The sequence below is a fragment of the Pagrus pagrus genome (assembly GCF_965226575.1).
Source record: "Pagrus pagrus genome assembly, chromosome: 4".
In the NCBI taxonomy this organism is placed as follows: domain Eukaryota; kingdom Metazoa; phylum Chordata; class Actinopteri; order Spariformes; family Sparidae; genus Pagrus; species Pagrus pagrus.
Genome location: NC_140188.1, coordinates 19,749,196 through 19,765,708, shown reverse-complemented (window position 1 = coordinate 19,765,708; position 16,513 = coordinate 19,749,196). Strand labels below are relative to the sequence as shown.

Sequence of the window (16,513 nt, the reverse complement as noted above, 5' to 3'; positions counted from 1 at the left end):
AAATAAAAATGACCTGAAAGAAACTGAAAAGAACCAGACATGAAATTAACATTTCATTACAATGAGCTGAGTTTTAAAAACAATTTCATGGTTAAATTACATTTTTTGTCTATTCATTTATACTGTTATCTCATCTTCTCTTTTTTTATCTAACACTGAACACATTTCACTAGCGTTAGTGTCTTTGTCAGATCTGCTTTACAGAGGCGTTGATTCACATTTCAACATGTTGAAGGCCGTAGTTTGTGGTGCTTGTGTTGTTTTTGTTGGCTCATTTGACATCAGAATGTAATTATTAGACACACCTCTCAACAAACAAACAGCAACACAAACTATACAGCTGGATCTACGCCTCTCTAAAACAATTTCAACAAAACTACACATTTTAAGTGTTTTTTCTAATAATGGAAAGAAGAGTTACACTTCAAATCTCAAAATACTGTAGTAAACAATGTACTCCAGAGGCAAAGTTCCTCATGTGAACATGGGGATTTTGTCTGTGGCTTACCATTTACATTGAGCTTTAATTATGGTCAGAGAGGCAAGTATTTTTTGACATTTGCCGAGGCCTTCTCATGAAAGCTGTAAAAAAAAAAAAAGAAAGAAAAGAAAAAACCCATCCCTTCGTGTTTTTTTATTCTACATTTAATATGATGAAAACAAGGCCCTGTACAATCCACCTTCGCAGTGAGTACAATAATTATTTTACAATTTGTACACATTAGAATATGGTGCTAGACTGGTTCCACCCGTTCAAAATGCAGTTGAGAATGGAAAAAAACAAAAACAAAAAAAATCCTCTTTGAAACCTGCACCACGAGGAACCTTCCATTCAAAGAGAGGAGATAAATCTTTTTTTGGCCGATCATACAGCAGGCCTGAAGTGAAAAATGTGTCATGAGAGACCAAACACCATTTATGGAGCTTTTATGTGCGTCTTATACCCTCGATTGATCCGTTAGATAAAATGCATGCTGTGAAGCTACAGCTCTTGATCTCTCTAACCACTAGTGCAGACCTGGCCAAAATATTGAAAATGGCATTAAATATTTCAGCTGTGTGAGGTGCACTTAGTTCGTAACAGAAATGAAAACAACCTCAGAAATAACAGACATATCTGCAACATAAATTAAGCACTCTTCCTGTTTTCTCAAGTACTCAAAATGTATTTCACTACTGTTGTAAGCCAGGTCTGCAACAGTTAACACTTTGTCCTCTTCTTTAAATTTAAAATCCTCTGGGAGGAAAAAGGCCAAGAGTGTCTTGTCAACCTGTACAGCCATCAATGTGCCACAAAAAACAAACATAACACATTGACATCAACATTTAAAACAGGGGAGTGAATTCAAATGTTTTCTTGGTCTCCACGTAGCCGCATGTTTGCTTTGAACATGTTTACGCTCGTTCTCGACAGCACGTGGTTAATTGGCAAACAGGCTCGCCCAATTCTCTCCGAAGGCCACAAGAAACATGATTTTGTACAAAACTAGAACCCCCTCCTTTAACTCCTCTCAGCAGAAGAAATCTAATATTGCTAGAAAACTTCCCCATCTTTTGCATGATTTTTTTCTTTTTTTACACATTTTATGGAAGAAAAGTTAAGCTTCCCAGTGTTTCCCAGAATCAATGATGAAAGCACTTCCAAGTTCATTCAAACGCATAGCAGTCCACAAAAAAACAAGGCTCTCAGTTTCTCTCAACTCAAAGTTAGCTTTCATTGAATTCACTTGTTTTATGCTACGTAAGTGTACACTTTGCGGTCCTCCGGTGTTCGTGCCAAATATTCCCTCTCAATGAGTCCTTCAATGCGCTTCTTGATGACTACAGGACTAGGGAGGAATCGTGCTCGCAACTGCTGTGTGACCTGTGGGGACATGAATCAAAGTAACAAAATCAGTACTTTTGCATTTTTTGTCATTAAGCTCATTTTATCACCTTGTTTAACATCTTTAATCCTTAATTTTCTGTTCTTTTACAACACAGTGTTCAAAAGAATTAAAATCTGTAAAACATTTTTATGAAGTTAAACTAAACAAACTAAACTGTTTTTTTTAAAATTATTTTATACTTCAAGACGCAATCATCACTACGGGGCTCAATAAAAGGTATGAAAATGTGAAAGAGTAAACTATGATCATGTGGGACCAAAATGCAAACATGTTAGCCGACTGACCTCTGCTACTAGGACATTGTGCTGCATCTTCTTTCTGGACTTCATGATACGAACTATGGCAGCTTCGATCTCATGCTTCCTGTCGTCGTCCACTTTCTGTCGTGTCTCCTTCCTCTCCGGATCCGACTCTCCCTGTTTAGCGGCCACTAGATGGTGCATAACAAATGAAAATAAATGCAAACACAAGTTGTTTTGTCACATTTACTGCTGTGCAAGGGGCTTATGCACATGTAATTATTTACTGCTATATGAGATTAAAATATGGCATTAGGTCTTTAAGGCAGCAATTTGAAACTGTTCTATGTATTCAGAGAGCACAAGAACTCATTCATATACAATAATAATGCATCAAAATAAAAACATGACTTTACTTTAAGTCTTCAGAAAACACCACATAAACTTCATGATGGTCCTCACCTGTCTGGATTTTGACACGGTGCAGTTTGGAGGTAAACTGGTCATTGACTGTAAACACATGGCCGTTCTCAATCTCCTTGGACTTGGGCTCCTTGGTGAGAACTCTCTGAGTGGGCTTCCCACAAGCCAGAGACTGCAGCGCTCGCACCAGCTCCCTCTCTGGGATGTCAGTCTCCTGCTGGATCTCCTACAGGGTGGAGAAATCAAGTTCGGGGCCATGATTAACAATAACCAAGGTGTAACAGAGAGAAAAGCAGAAACACTGGGAGGAAGATACTATGGGAACTTGCACACTGTGTAAGGGCAGAAGGGTGCCGAGTTGTGTACCTCAAAGGTTGACTTCTCTCTGTTGTTAAATAGCATGAGGATGGTCATCTGGAAGGTGGAGACCTGCAGGATGTGCTTCCTGGTGTTGGAACCGGTTACTTGGGCGCCTCCTACGCCGACCTCTGATCCGTCCTCCTTTCAAAATGTTCGGTTTGAGGTATTATTTAAATGCTTAAAAACATTTTAAAAGTGGTATAAGACATCTTAACGAATACTTTGCAGAACTGCATTAATGACAATGCATGGAAAAATTGGTCATCTTCTTTCCATTGTTTATTCACATGACATGGCATAATTATTGCATACAGTATAGTAGAAATGTGCTGATACTCCATTTTAAAGTGACACAAACCTTTTTGATGGGACCGTAGAAGGTGGCGTTTAGATCTGCAGAGCCCATATGGTGCTGCAGTGTGAGTTGTCTTCCGCTGTGCTTACCAAGATAAAACCTACACGCACAAAAAGGAGTCACTGGAGGTTAACATCTAAGAATAGTCAATGCAGCACAATTAATCCAACTTAGGTGTTAGTACTTTCTGCAATAGACAGGAAGAGAACACCTTGACAATGCATCACGTGTGATAATTGTGTTTCTAGGAAGAAATGAAAGCTCATATCTTCAACAACGGGGCAAGATTGTAAAAAGGTTGTTGCTCTGGTTAGCTTCCAATTGCATTTACACACAATGGAGCTAGGTATGCCTCCTCCGTTTGGATCATATCACACATTTTGGACTGAAATCAAATGTATAAACAATAAAGTGTCTCACCTTCTAAAGACTTCAAATGCATGTCGCGGTGAAGGAGGGATGTTGCACTTAGGTGTTGCTGATTGTGTTGGCCAGTATCCCGTGGTCAGGACTCTCACAGTGAGATCAACCCCTCCGAGTGACACCTGGAGTCGTAAAAGAGGCAAGAAGCACAATCAGCTTTCAATCTACGCTGATGTAATTACACCCTGTACACTGATGGTTTTTATTGGTGCAATTAGAGGGTTAGAAACAGATAAAACGAACAGAACTTAATTAGACAAAAATAACTACAGACCACTGACAAAAATGGGTCACATTTCACTGAAACAGAGTACTGTGTACTCTTAATTCGACAAAATAATCATTTAGATACATGAGAAAATAGGTTTAATTACTTTTAAAATGCACTTTTTGGATGTAGACAAGTAAAAATGTGCTCAGATAATTACTGGGATTAATTTCTGCTAATTTATTATCTGCTAAACATGAATCACATTTGTTTCAGCACACTAGAATGACAATCAAATAGAGTGACGGAGGCTCTGGTGACAGTACAGCCAGAAATAAGCAGCATGTATTCCCAGGATACGGGTAGTTAGGTGCATAATTGTTTTCATGTAACAGAGCAACGTGGCAATGCAGTCAGTCAAGCAGCCGTGTACTGATTACAAATAGCAAAGTGGCCTCATTATTTTGACAGAATGAGTGGTGGTGTGCAGCGTCTCCTCACCCCAGTTGTCTGTAGATGTTGTCTAAACTCATCCATGGTGGTGTTGGAGATGCTCATGTCCCGGAACATGCCCTCCAGTTTAGAGGTGAACTGACAGCCGCACTCGGTCTGAGCAATGAAGACCAGGAGAAGGTGGTCAGCAAATCGTTGTCAACTTGTAACAGCAGCAAGTGAAAACAGCCAGCTTATCGTAGGTTTCCTCCATCCTAAACTTTGTTTGTAATGTACCTATACATATCCGTAAGCTTAAATCCTTTCCATAGGGGTTTAGATTCTCATTAAGAAGATCAGAAAATCACAGAAAATGTCATAATGATGGCACAGGAAAAATAAATTGCATAAAATAATTTGAGCTTGACAACCTTTTCACATGCGACAGCTGAAGGTTTTTCATTCAACCAACATCCTGACTGAAATCTCGTTATTTTATTCCAAAGAACATGTCGTATCACACTCACCTTGAGCTTGGAGATCATGTTCTTCTCAGAGTCGTCAGAGACGCTCTTGTTGGTGAGCAGCCTGCGGGCCAGGTGCTGCTTGTAGTACCTCTCAAACACATCCTTTTCCTGCATGAAGCGGAACAACACCATGGCCTTGTCCAATATAGACTCCACCTCCTGCTCTGTCAACTGAACGAAAAACAAAATGATACAGATTAAACAGGGTGGTCATAAACAGAGTCAATGATCTGATAAAACCCCTGGATTCCCTGCTTTCATGCTTCAGTGTGACATCAAATCCTGTATGAACATAAATCTGCATGTCCTAAAATAAGAATATGAATCCATTAGAGAGCTCACCCCTTTAACTCCTTTCTTCAGTTTGTCATCAATGAAGAGTGAGAGGTACTCAGGCGAGCGAGAGTTGAGATTAAGGAAGTACTCAAAGTCGCCTGCGATAGTCTGTTTGAAGAGCCGGTCATTATTAAAGGACTCCTGGAGGAACCGGTCAAAACGTGACTTCAGGTCCAGCAAACCCTGAGGGGAAAGAGGCAAGAAGACAGTGATGAATGGGCGATAATACAGCAGCAGTTTGCATTATCAGTAGCCTAACACAGCAGTTAAAGCTCTAACAGTAGCTACAACAGAGAAAAGCCAGTCTCATCAGAAAAGCGTCAGGCTGCTTAAAAAGTACAAAAACATGAATATAATAAGACTTGAAAGTGCCTTCGCTTTGAAAGACCTCACATGTTATTCAGTAGAGTGCAGAGACTGTGCAGTTGAGGGCTGACACCATCATGGTTTGTGGGCACAAAGGCAGGGGGTCAAAGCAGTTATCCTCTGCTGGGAAGTTATAGAAGTGTATTATGGTAAGGGCTCGGCACGCAATGGTGTGCTAAAGCGTACTGAGCCAGTAAAATAACTCATCTAACAAGGTTAGATGTTCTGACTGGTGTCTTTTTCTCTATCATTCCTCTAAAATATATGTGGTTAGAAGGTCATAGTGTTCCTCACAAGAGCATATGAACCATCAAAACTGCCTCCTACACTTGCAGCAGCAAAGACATTCCTGCAGATTCAAAAGACATCACTGTACTCTAACTACCCCATCATCTCACCTGGATGTAGTCTACTGGGTTCTTTCCCTCCCCTTCCTCTGACACGAGGGCTTTGCCTTGCTCCCGCAGGTATGAGCTCATGCACTCACACATGGTCTTCAGCCCATTGGGAACCCTGCTGAACAGCTTGTACATGCATGCCAAATCTGCGATGGAGATGCATGAAAACACACACAAGCACACATGTTAGAAATCTAGTTGCAACAACTGAGAAAAGGACCAAGCAGCTGAGATCTGCTGAAAAAAGGAAAATATTTTCTGAGGCCAGCCACCATCACTAAAGCTACAACCCTGCAGTCCCGGTTCCATCGAAATCCAATCATTAAAATTACATCGCTTGTATCTTACTGCTTGTGACATGAGCAAGGGGAACACTGTGACTGCATTACTGATCCAAAACAATATATACCTCTTGCAAGTGACAGTGATAAAGTTCAATAAAGAACACTGAGGATTTCTTTAGTTTGTGTAGATTTAATTTCCAGTGCTCACAAGGGCCCGAAACTACAAATGCTAAAGACATGAAGCAAAACTGCAGCGCTCTTACCGTCTGTCTTGCCATTTTTGAGCATGTGGACAAGGCCAGAGTTCTCCATCTCTACGATCGTCTTCATGTGTTTGGAAATGAGCTCACGTTCCACCACCTTGACAATAGGCTCCTCTGTAGATTTGTCCAGGCAGTGCATCACCCGCTCGATCTCCTCATTGATCCTGGCTTCCACTTTCTTTATGTACACACTGGCACTGTTTTCTGCAAGGAACTTTTGGCTCTCCATCTAAGTGTGAACAAGAAACACTTACAAGCTGTAAATGACAGAAATGGCTCTCACACTCCTTTCCATTTTTCATTATTTGTATTTGTGCTGTATTGTATTTGTATGGACCCCAGACAGGGAAGATGTAGCCAAGGCAACAACTAACAGCAATCAAAATAAACGATGAACACTGAAGAGTCGGGGGAATGTCGTTCTGTTACAAACCTGGAAAAATTCTGCAGACATTTCTAAGAACGGTGCCTCAAAGTCTTCTTCATAAACAGATCTCCCTTCAAGGCCGAGGATCATTAACATTTGGCAGGCATTTCTAATGGCCCCCCTGGTAGAGAAGAGAAGCAGACCGAACGCTGAAGGCACAATCACTGAGGCAAAAGAAAATTGTAAAATCTGCAATGTTAGAAAACACCAAACAGAAAAACACTTCAGGCTTATTCCACAGTTACTATGGCAGCCTAACTTTTGATTATTCATTCATCTAAAAAAAAGACAACACACCACAGTGCATGAGGCTCAGAAAAATCAATGTTTAAAATGTCAGAGCCTGTTTCAGTGAACTTCCCAGCAGATTTAATTTTAGCAGATGCACTCGACAGCTATTTATTATTTATGGAGAAAGCATGCATCCCAGCTGGTGACAAATGATGATTAAACATTTACCTTACTTTAACTAGATACAATGTGATTGTAATTTTTCTCCTAATTTATGTGCAACTAAAATCAAAATGAACTTGTCAACAACAACTGGCAATTGTGTGCGATCAATCCTGTCTGTGTGTGTTTGGCTACCTGTCAACCACCTCCCCCTTCCTCTCCCGTGCGATCATATCCAGCAGGGTCTGCCGGAGGTGGTCTCTGATGCAGCCATAACGAACCACCTGATCTCTAAAGATGATAAGACCCAGGTTGTAAACATTCTCCACATTGTTCTGCTGTACGTACACCCGGTCCTGTGGGACAAACACATAGAAAGGAGAATTAATGTTTTGGGCAACATTGATTAATGCATTAACCCTCCAGAGGTCTGAGGGTTCAAGAAGTTTCATTTCAGTAACACTTGCTGACTCGGCCTTCGGCATTTATCTATCTCACTTATTGACATAACAACTTTAATTTAGCCAAAACCAATTGTTTGCACTAAGACATAATGATTCAACACTTAAAAAACTACTTCAGGGTCATTTTTCAATACATATACAAATATGAGTTGATATATATGCAAATAGGAGCACAGTGTATTTCCGCACCATTTCTGGCACCAACAACATAAATACTAACTGGAGGAGGGCGTTATCCCTCTACACAAAGTTTAGTCAACACAGACCTGTTTGCGCTCTCTGAAAGGGAGGCAGGTCGCCTCACTTTGTTTGAACGCAGCTTAATCAAGTCAGTCATAGGTTATTAGTCATATTTGATCAGTTGCCCCAAATGTGTACTCTTCTGAATCAGAAGTAATTATGCCAATCTTACAGTTGGTGATACTATCACAAAAGTTTTTTTAACTTTGGTTATCACAGTAGTTAAGAATATTGTTTTTATTGTCGTAGCTCAGTCAATAACTATTGTTTATACTTTAAATCAGGCAGCCAACAGAAATAAAGCCAAGTGCAAAACACTGCAGTTCCTCGAATGGCCACTTGAGGCAGGCGCCAATAAAAATCAATCCCAATAGATCCCATGTAAAAATGCTGAACTTTAGAGCAGAAAAAAAACATGTACACAGCCTGGCACAAAAAATGGTTTTGGCCTGTAAAGATATTTTTCCCGTTCATTATCAGTTATGCATAATTAAATGCATGGGCTCTTTGTATGACAGCTAGCCACTTGCTGTGTAGCGAGCTGTCAGCAAACCAGGCTTCATTCGGCTTGGATCAACTCCATCCATGCTCCATCTCTCTTGAGTGGAGCCAGGCACTGCCAAGATGGCAATGGCAAGAGCCAACACACTGAGCTTCACAAACAGCTCGTCAGTGGCATATAGGTGACATCACAAAGACTACGTCCATGTTTTATACAGTCTATGCTTTAAATCTACATGTGTACCTGAAACAGCACCACTGGACAGACATTCTTTCTTTCGTCAAATCACACATAAACAAAAGAAAATAATGATAGCATTTAATTTTCTAACTCTGTTGTGTGCTATGAAGCTGTGTAAATGTGTTAAATCACAGGGAACTTTAGCTACTCACCATATACATGAGGATATCTCTGATCATCACCATTGCTGTTTGATGGTCATTCCAGGCCTGATTTAGAGTCTGGAGGAAGTTATTGTTTAGGGAGTTGAGGACATCTTCTCGTACCTTTGTGGGAGACAAACACACATGCATGAGGCGGGCAGACTACACCAAGTTCTGCAGTATTAATGACAACACGGTGCCTGAGCAAGAACCAAAAGTCCCCGTTAAAGAGAGGAAATTGCTTCTGCATCAAGCTGACACATTCATGCAGTATTTTATTATGATCATATTTTGCTGTTTCTTTAATACACTTTCTCTACTCGTCAGGAATAAAACAGCTTGATAATAGTCACACTGCAGTGTGACTCAGCACTGTAAACCAAACGTCTCTGTAGAGTAAGACTCTTAAGGGCACACCAACCTCCCCTGTTTTCTCCTTCTGGACAAGATGAATTATCACCTCTGCTCCTACTAATGCACCAGATCAAATGTTAAGGTGCAAGATAGAAGCAAACACATAAATCTGTATATGTGATTAAATAAAAGACTCCTTGTGCTCACACATGGATTCCTCTTAAAGGTTATTATGAAGTTACTTTGGTCGCTTGGTGCTGATGAGAAGCTGCTCTTATGTTAATCTGTTCTGACAATTTCTAATGCTGCTGCTCCATCACATTTCACAACAGCCTATAACCTAAATTACAGTTATATACATATAATTTTGTTTAATGAATGTTGCATCAATACTAACATTATATTTAATAGGTTGTGATTAGGTCTGCAACAAATTATTATTTTTATTATCTAAGAATCTGATGATTGTTTTCAAAATGAATTGTTTAATATCAAAATATTGTGAAAAGCACTCATCACAATTTCTCAGAACCCAAAGTGACGTCTGCAAATCCCTTTTTTTGCCCAACCAAGAGTCCAAAACCCAAAAGCTCTTCATTATCTATCATAAATGACAAAGAAAAGCAGAAAATATTTGATATTTTAGCTTAACAAATGGCGACGACTAATCGATTACCAAAAAGTCAACGATTAATCTTCTTTTGACTGAATAATCAATTAATCAACTAATTGTTGCAGCTCTAGTTGTGGTGCTCCACTGTAAATAACTACAGTCAGCAGAGTGTGATTTCTTCTATTGGTTTCTACATATTGTGGAGCCAGAAGATGTGCATAAGTTTGTTGCCATGTTTTGGAACCATAATGGCAAGTAGAAAAAAGACTAAATCATTTTATTGAAAAGTTTGGAGTAGTGGATTTTAAGCTCTTCTTCAGTCCTTGTCTAGAATGATTTCATCCTGTCTAGATGATTTAATTTCTCTTTTTTTTCTCTCATTTTGGCCTCAAATTCACCTGCTGTCCTGGCCACCTGGTCTGTGTTCAGCAGAGAATTAAGCATAAAGTGTAAACTAAAACTAGATCTGCATGATATGGTAAAAAAAATAAAATAATAATGAAATTGTGATATGATTCACTAATAGTAGGAATGATCATTTTAGCATCACAATTTTCATCTCATTGAAAAAATGATGTAGCATGTATTTGGGTCTTTACCAAACAAACAGTACTTAATCATACGCTTTGTCACACATTTGCGCTTTATCAGAAAAGTTGCAGCTTCTGAGATTTGAATATTGCACTTGGCCATACCAAGATTTCAATAATATTTCCATGAATTGTGCAGCTCTGACTCAAACAGTGTCATTGTTCAAAAGACATTTTAAATCCCTCAGTCCTTCAGTAAACAATTCTTAATGGCAGTAACTATTAGGCCCAAACTTGTCTATTAAACCCACCTGAGAGGTGGAGTGACTGTCACACAGGAATAAACTTACAGTATATTTTGAAGATCTAACAAAGCTATTTTCAATACTTCCGTCTGGTTGTATTTTTTGAGATAATTTTGTAGATTTTTTGGCTGCAGGCAAATAATTACTGTCTTTCAACGAAAGTCATATCTGGATCATTATTAGATAATAAAAACACACTCAGGTGTCAGATCGCTCTTCTTTGTACTGTTGCTTGTTGGCATTCCCTCCTGCTAATTTACTAAACCTGCCAAGTCAAGAATGTGCATTCAGTTAAGCTGTAAACCCATCTGGCTGATATTCAACAGCAGGCTGCTGAAATATTGCCCAATGGGTATCTGCACAGCGTACTGCTCAAGCTGAACAGAAGCTTTCACTTCAGACATCATGGCCAAACTTCATTTGTTACTAATTATATGCAACAAAGAAACGAGTGACAGCTTAAGAGAAACATTCACTAATGGCTTCTCTAACTTGGCAATATTCGAAAATTTGTTAATCTTGTAGTTGCAAAATGAGCAACGGATTTCAATGATTTTATACAGACAGCTGAGAAAAAACTTGGCATGTCCCATCAATTTAATTACAATGGATTTCTCCTAGCAAATAAATCAACAAACAGAGAAACCTGTTCTCTATCATGGTGTCATTCAAAAACATATTAATGCACTTCTGCTACACACAAGGAAAAACCTGTTTTGGGAAAGGCTACCAGACGGATGACTTAACTTGTACAGCTGAAAACCCAGAACAAAATTACAACTCAAGGACCCCTATCCACAATCTTGGGAGCACTTCCCTGCCAGTCACAGAAATTAGGAATCTGTCAGAGGGAGATCTAAGTGATCCTTAAAGACTTTCACAAATCTCCCATTACTCAAGAGTTCAAGTAACAGCTTCTGAAATTGCATTCCCCACCTTTGAAACTCGCCCTCACAAGGCTGCTCATGAATAGAAACAACTTGTGTTTTCTGGTATTACCTTTGTTTTGCAAGGACAGCACACAGGCCAAGCAGTAATATAAATCTTAATGTAAAACCTGTGACAGATTCTGTTTAGCATTAAGTAGGCGACTGAGAAGATGCTGTCAAGCTTAAATTCAGCTTTAAAATGCAAACAAAAGCTCTGAACAAACCCTTAAACTGCTGCTGTAAATCAACTATACTGTCAGCACTTCTAAATCCACATCTAGTCTTAGATTACCACAAGACTATCTTATAATAAAGACAAGTTGATAATTATCTGTTAGAAGCTCGAGTGAAATAGCACTCAAATATACTTTAAACACAACAAGAAAAAGCAGCATAAAGCCTGTTATAGTTCATTCTGCGAGCACTGTCATCACTTGACTTTAAGTGTCTGACAATATAACCAAGCTTAAGAGGAGGATCGCGCTGTGTGTCACAATTTCCTTTGATAGGAAGAAAGCAGCACAGTTGCTTGCTGAAGATGCACAAATACTTCAAGGAAATCAGGGTTTGGACAATTTCAAAATATTATGGGAGTTTAAGGATTTAGTAATGTGTTTACCACAGGAGTTATTACCTCGTCATGAATGTCAAAATCTGTGTAATTCCACCTGCTCCTGCCAAAATATAAACATGCCTAATGTTTTGAAAATGCCTGCAATCTGTGTTAGTCTTACTTTGTTGATAAGGTGTTCGGTAACGACCTCCCGCAGGCCCGTGTACAGCTTCTCTCCATGTTTGTGGAGGACCATTGTGTAGGCGTTCCTGTACAGTTCCTCGAAGCTCAGGCCGCTGTTGTTCTTCCTCTGAATCTCCTGGATGGCATTCTTCAGAAGGTCCCAGATATTGTTGACGTACTTCTCATCCATTGTCATCTGCAAAAGGCAAACAGTAATGAATAACACGACCATCACCTATGATTATACCTTATTATTTGTACCAACACTTAGATCCAAGGATCTTGCTCCTAAATAAAAGCCTCCTGTTGCAGATAGACTACCACTTCTGTGTCATTTTTTCCTGATTTTGTTTCTGCATCAGAAATGAGGGCCAGGGGATGGGGAGCAGAATTTATCAATTTGCAATCTTTACTTATTTTGCAATGTATTATACATAAGATGCCAGCTTTTCCAAACCCCAAAATACTCTCCATAATCCGACAAGCTCCCACATCTATGCTGTCTGTTCGCACACATGTGAACTTACTATAATAGAACATATTCTGGAAAGAGGACCTTTAGCTCTGATCCTAAACTCGAAGACAATACATCCACACCTGCTATTGCTCTTAGGAATCTCCACCAAACATATGCTTAAATTTATAGATAGTTAGGGTTGATATTTCAGCCATGTCAGCGTTTAGTGTCCGCTGATTATTGCAAATGAGGCAGGAGTTTTACTACGCCTGAAACAAAGGTCTACCTGGAAGAATCAATCAGGAAAAAGCTGCCGAACATTAAAAAAGGTCCTGACACGACAGCTACGTTAACAGCTAGGAGGAGTGCGGTTACTATGGAAGCTCATTTTTAAACCCTGAACAGGTGACATTACCTGTATATAGAGATGGAGCATCAACATCACAAATCACTATGCACTTCTGAAATACACCTCTATTTACGCAAACAACTGTGTATCTTGTAGCTAATCTATCTGGTATCTTCTGTGGTAAAATTGGCACATTTAAAGTAGGCCGATTCAAGTCGTCCTGTTTACTATCTCTGCCTCTCTCAGTTACCTCTGACAGCTTACTTAAAACCCAATTAATCCAATAAATTAGTGGGATAGCAGTGGTAAGGCACTCTATCCCATAAAGGGTAATTGTCCGATGTTCAGTTCCTTCCACGTCCCACTGAAGTGCGCTTGAGATCATCAACAAACCTCCAGTCAGAGAAATCTATATCGAAGCAAGCCCCTCTGTGGCTCAAACTAAGTGCATCAGCTATGTGAGGAACATGTGTAGGGCATGTCATAATACAGGCCAGTAGTGTTAAATATGTCAGAAATAATAATGCATGTGCATGTTTGTTAGATTACTCCACTGAGGTTCTGTATGGCTTTATCTGCTAACATACATTTCTAAACGTGGCATGTGGCTAGAGTTGCAATGGTGCGATAACCAACACCAGACAATATCATGGTTTTAAGGTATCACTGAGAGTATTACACAATAACTATTATTATCATTATCAGTTACAATGACCCTTAACGAAAAAAAAACGGGAGGGTTTTTGTTTGTACAAATGATCTATTACCTCCTCACAGACATGAAACTTAATATAAACTTGAAATATACATATTTCTCAAAAAACACTACTTGGGAGAATTCAGTATATATCCTCAGGTTTCATACTACAGTGTACTTTTTGTATATACCTTGAAACCGGTACAACGGTGCAACCCTACATGAGGGTTCAACAAGTTCTATCCTACAAAACACTGTCCTTATTTACAAACTGAAAACTATTGTGATTGTTATTTTTTTTAAGTGTTCAAATGTCATTTAGAAGCTGGTAGCGTGGGGAAAGTGCTTGATTTGTCAAGATTTTGCAAAAACAAATGCAGGAAGAGGATTTTTAAGTTTCCAGCAACAATAAATAGTGAGTGAAAAACATTTAGTTCTGCACAGCACCTGGCTGAAGTTCATCATTATATTACAAATCTCAAAAGCTTTAAATGGAAGCACTTCTCCTCAGCTCTCAACTCTGACCTCAATATGTGCCCCCGCTGGTGTGGAGGAACAGTGTGTGCTCCTCCTTGGCCGACAAGCCCAAACACATGCATGTCAAGATGCTGCCCTCACAGCAAGTCTCTGTCAGGACTGGGCCACATTCAACAGGCACACATAAGTAAAAGGTCCTCTCAGTACTAACACAAGGTAGCTATGTGGCTACTAGCACACATGAAATTACTCCATTACTCATAGAGGAGTTACCAACCGAGTATCCGGATGATGAACAGTCTCACTCAGCCAGTCACACAGGCAGAAATTTCATTTAAAGCAGAATGAGGTCAGATCATAAATGAGGTCTTTCAATGACTTGCAGACAAAGGGAGTGCCAGGTGGAGGAGGAGAGGGCTCCTAAACCAACATTCAAACAAAAACAACGACAAAAACAAGCCTCGGGTCTAGTTTTGATGTAACCTACAATGCAGACCAGAACTAACGATAGGTTAGCTGGTTTGTTTTTTGTTAGCATCCATCCACAGCTGTATTAACGCTGCTCCATGCTCCTGCACACAGCTGGAAATGTAGCTCGCCTTTCAGGGCACGAAAGCCAGTCAGATTAAGAGCTGGTACACACGGACGTCATGCATTTGATAAAGAATCCCAAAAGCAGTCAAAACAACAAGTGTCAAGAGCCAGGGCTAATGTTAGCGTCGGCTGTGTCGACAGATCCAGCCTGCTAGCTAACGTTTGGGGGAGTTGTGAGACAGTTTAACGTTAAGGACAATAAAAGTCATTCATTAAAGTTCACACCGAGGTGATAATAAAACAAAGCAGCCGCCTAACCGACAAACCAAGACTCAACATTTGACGGCTACACTTTGTTTACGGATAGGCAAGTCATATCTGCTGCTCAGCTGGTTAGCATGCTAGCATTTAGCCAGCAGCCCAGACCACGGCGATCGAGTCCCCGCCTGTCGGACAGGCAGAGCACCTACTGCGGTGTGCACTTACAGGAAAGGCCCGTATCCTCATTTTGGTGTCCTTCTTGGTGGGGCCTTTGCTGAGATTGGACATGGTTGCCTCGTCCGTTGGCTCTGTATTCACATGAAAGTATTCTCCAGGGAGGGACGGGGGTGACTACTGGTTTATGCAGCAGCCGACGAGCTTTCACTCGACCTCGTAGCACCGCGTCCCGGCACCGCAAGTTTATTGTTGACAGCCAAACGCCAAATCCGATAGTTGTTCATACAGCAATGGCGGACTACCTGCAGTTCTCATTGCGCAGAGCTCACGCACTCCAAGTCACGCGAGAAATTACTAACTTGGCAGATTGTCTCTACTTTGCTTGCACCTGTACCTCGCAGTAATTTAGATTTATCACATGCAGACAGTTCAGCAGTGAGTATTGTTATTAGAGCTTTTATTCAGTAGTTGTCTGTGTTGTACTGTAATTCTGCCTGTTTCACTGGAGGCAGGGTGTTTTCCAGTGGTGGAAGAAGTACTCAAATACTTTCCTTACTTAACCACTAAAAGTGCAAATCCCAAATTGTCATACATTCTCCAGTGATGGAAAGTAACATGTGATTGAATGTTTACTCAAGTACTTTAGTCTACTTAAGTACACTTTTGAGGTACTTGAGTAGGCTATTTCCAATTTCTGCTACTTTATAAGCCTACACCACATTTTGGAGGCATATACTTTTTGCTGCACTGCATTTATTTCACAACTTTCCTCTATAGTTACTCTGCAGATTACATGCTGCGTCAGAGCCAAAGTAGCTCATTTTAAATGGATTTTATCAGCAATCAAATAAGAAAAACATTGATTCAAATAATCAGTAAAAGTTGAATATCTGAGCCGATAATCGGTCGACCAATAGCATATAATATATTCATAAATGTGAATATATGTATAATTTACTTTTACTTTTTAGTCCTTAAAAATTTATTGTTAGAAAATTACTTTTGACACCACAGTATAAATACATTTAATATCGGATACTTTAAGAATTTTGTCAAGTACTATTGGGTGATTTCACTCTTACTGAGGTAATATTTTAGCACAATATCTTTTACCAAGTGTGACTTTTGGGTACTTTTTACAATACTAAAAGTAACTTAGTTTAATCAGTCGAATAGCTGTAC

The 16,513-nt window shown here is 39.7% G+C and overlaps 1 protein-coding gene across 3 annotated transcripts; it reads right to left on the bottom strand.

Annotated features, from left to right (window-relative positions):
- Nucleotides 1–621: 621 nt before the first annotated feature.
- cul3b (cullin 3b) lies at nucleotides 622–15,641 on the bottom strand. 3 transcript variants are annotated; one of them, XM_084352108.1, is made up of 16 exons: nucleotides 15,380–15,641; nucleotides 12,378–12,575; nucleotides 8,922–9,035; nucleotides 7,519–7,679; nucleotides 6,937–7,051; nucleotides 6,504–6,732; nucleotides 5,957–6,102; nucleotides 5,199–5,375; nucleotides 4,857–5,027; nucleotides 4,399–4,506; nucleotides 3,687–3,811; nucleotides 3,270–3,366; nucleotides 2,918–3,052; nucleotides 2,591–2,777; nucleotides 2,174–2,319; nucleotides 622–1,864 (listed from the first exon to the last, which is right to left on the bottom strand). In XM_084352108.1, exons 1-16 carry the CDS (start codon nucleotides 15,440–15,442, stop codon nucleotides 1,733–1,735), a joined length of 2,304 nt encoding a protein of 767 aa, XP_084208234.1. In that variant the 5' UTR covers nucleotides 15,443–15,641; the 3' UTR covers nucleotides 622–1,732. The 3 variants fall into 3 exon arrangements, with proteins under 3 accessions (XP_084208234.1, XP_084208235.1, XP_084208236.1); XM_084352109.1 differs by having other exon boundaries at nucleotides 2,918–3,049; XM_084352110.1 differs by lacking the exon at nucleotides 15,380–15,641 and adding an exon at nucleotides 14,637–14,773.
- Between the last annotated feature and the right edge of the window lie 872 nt (nucleotides 15,642–16,513).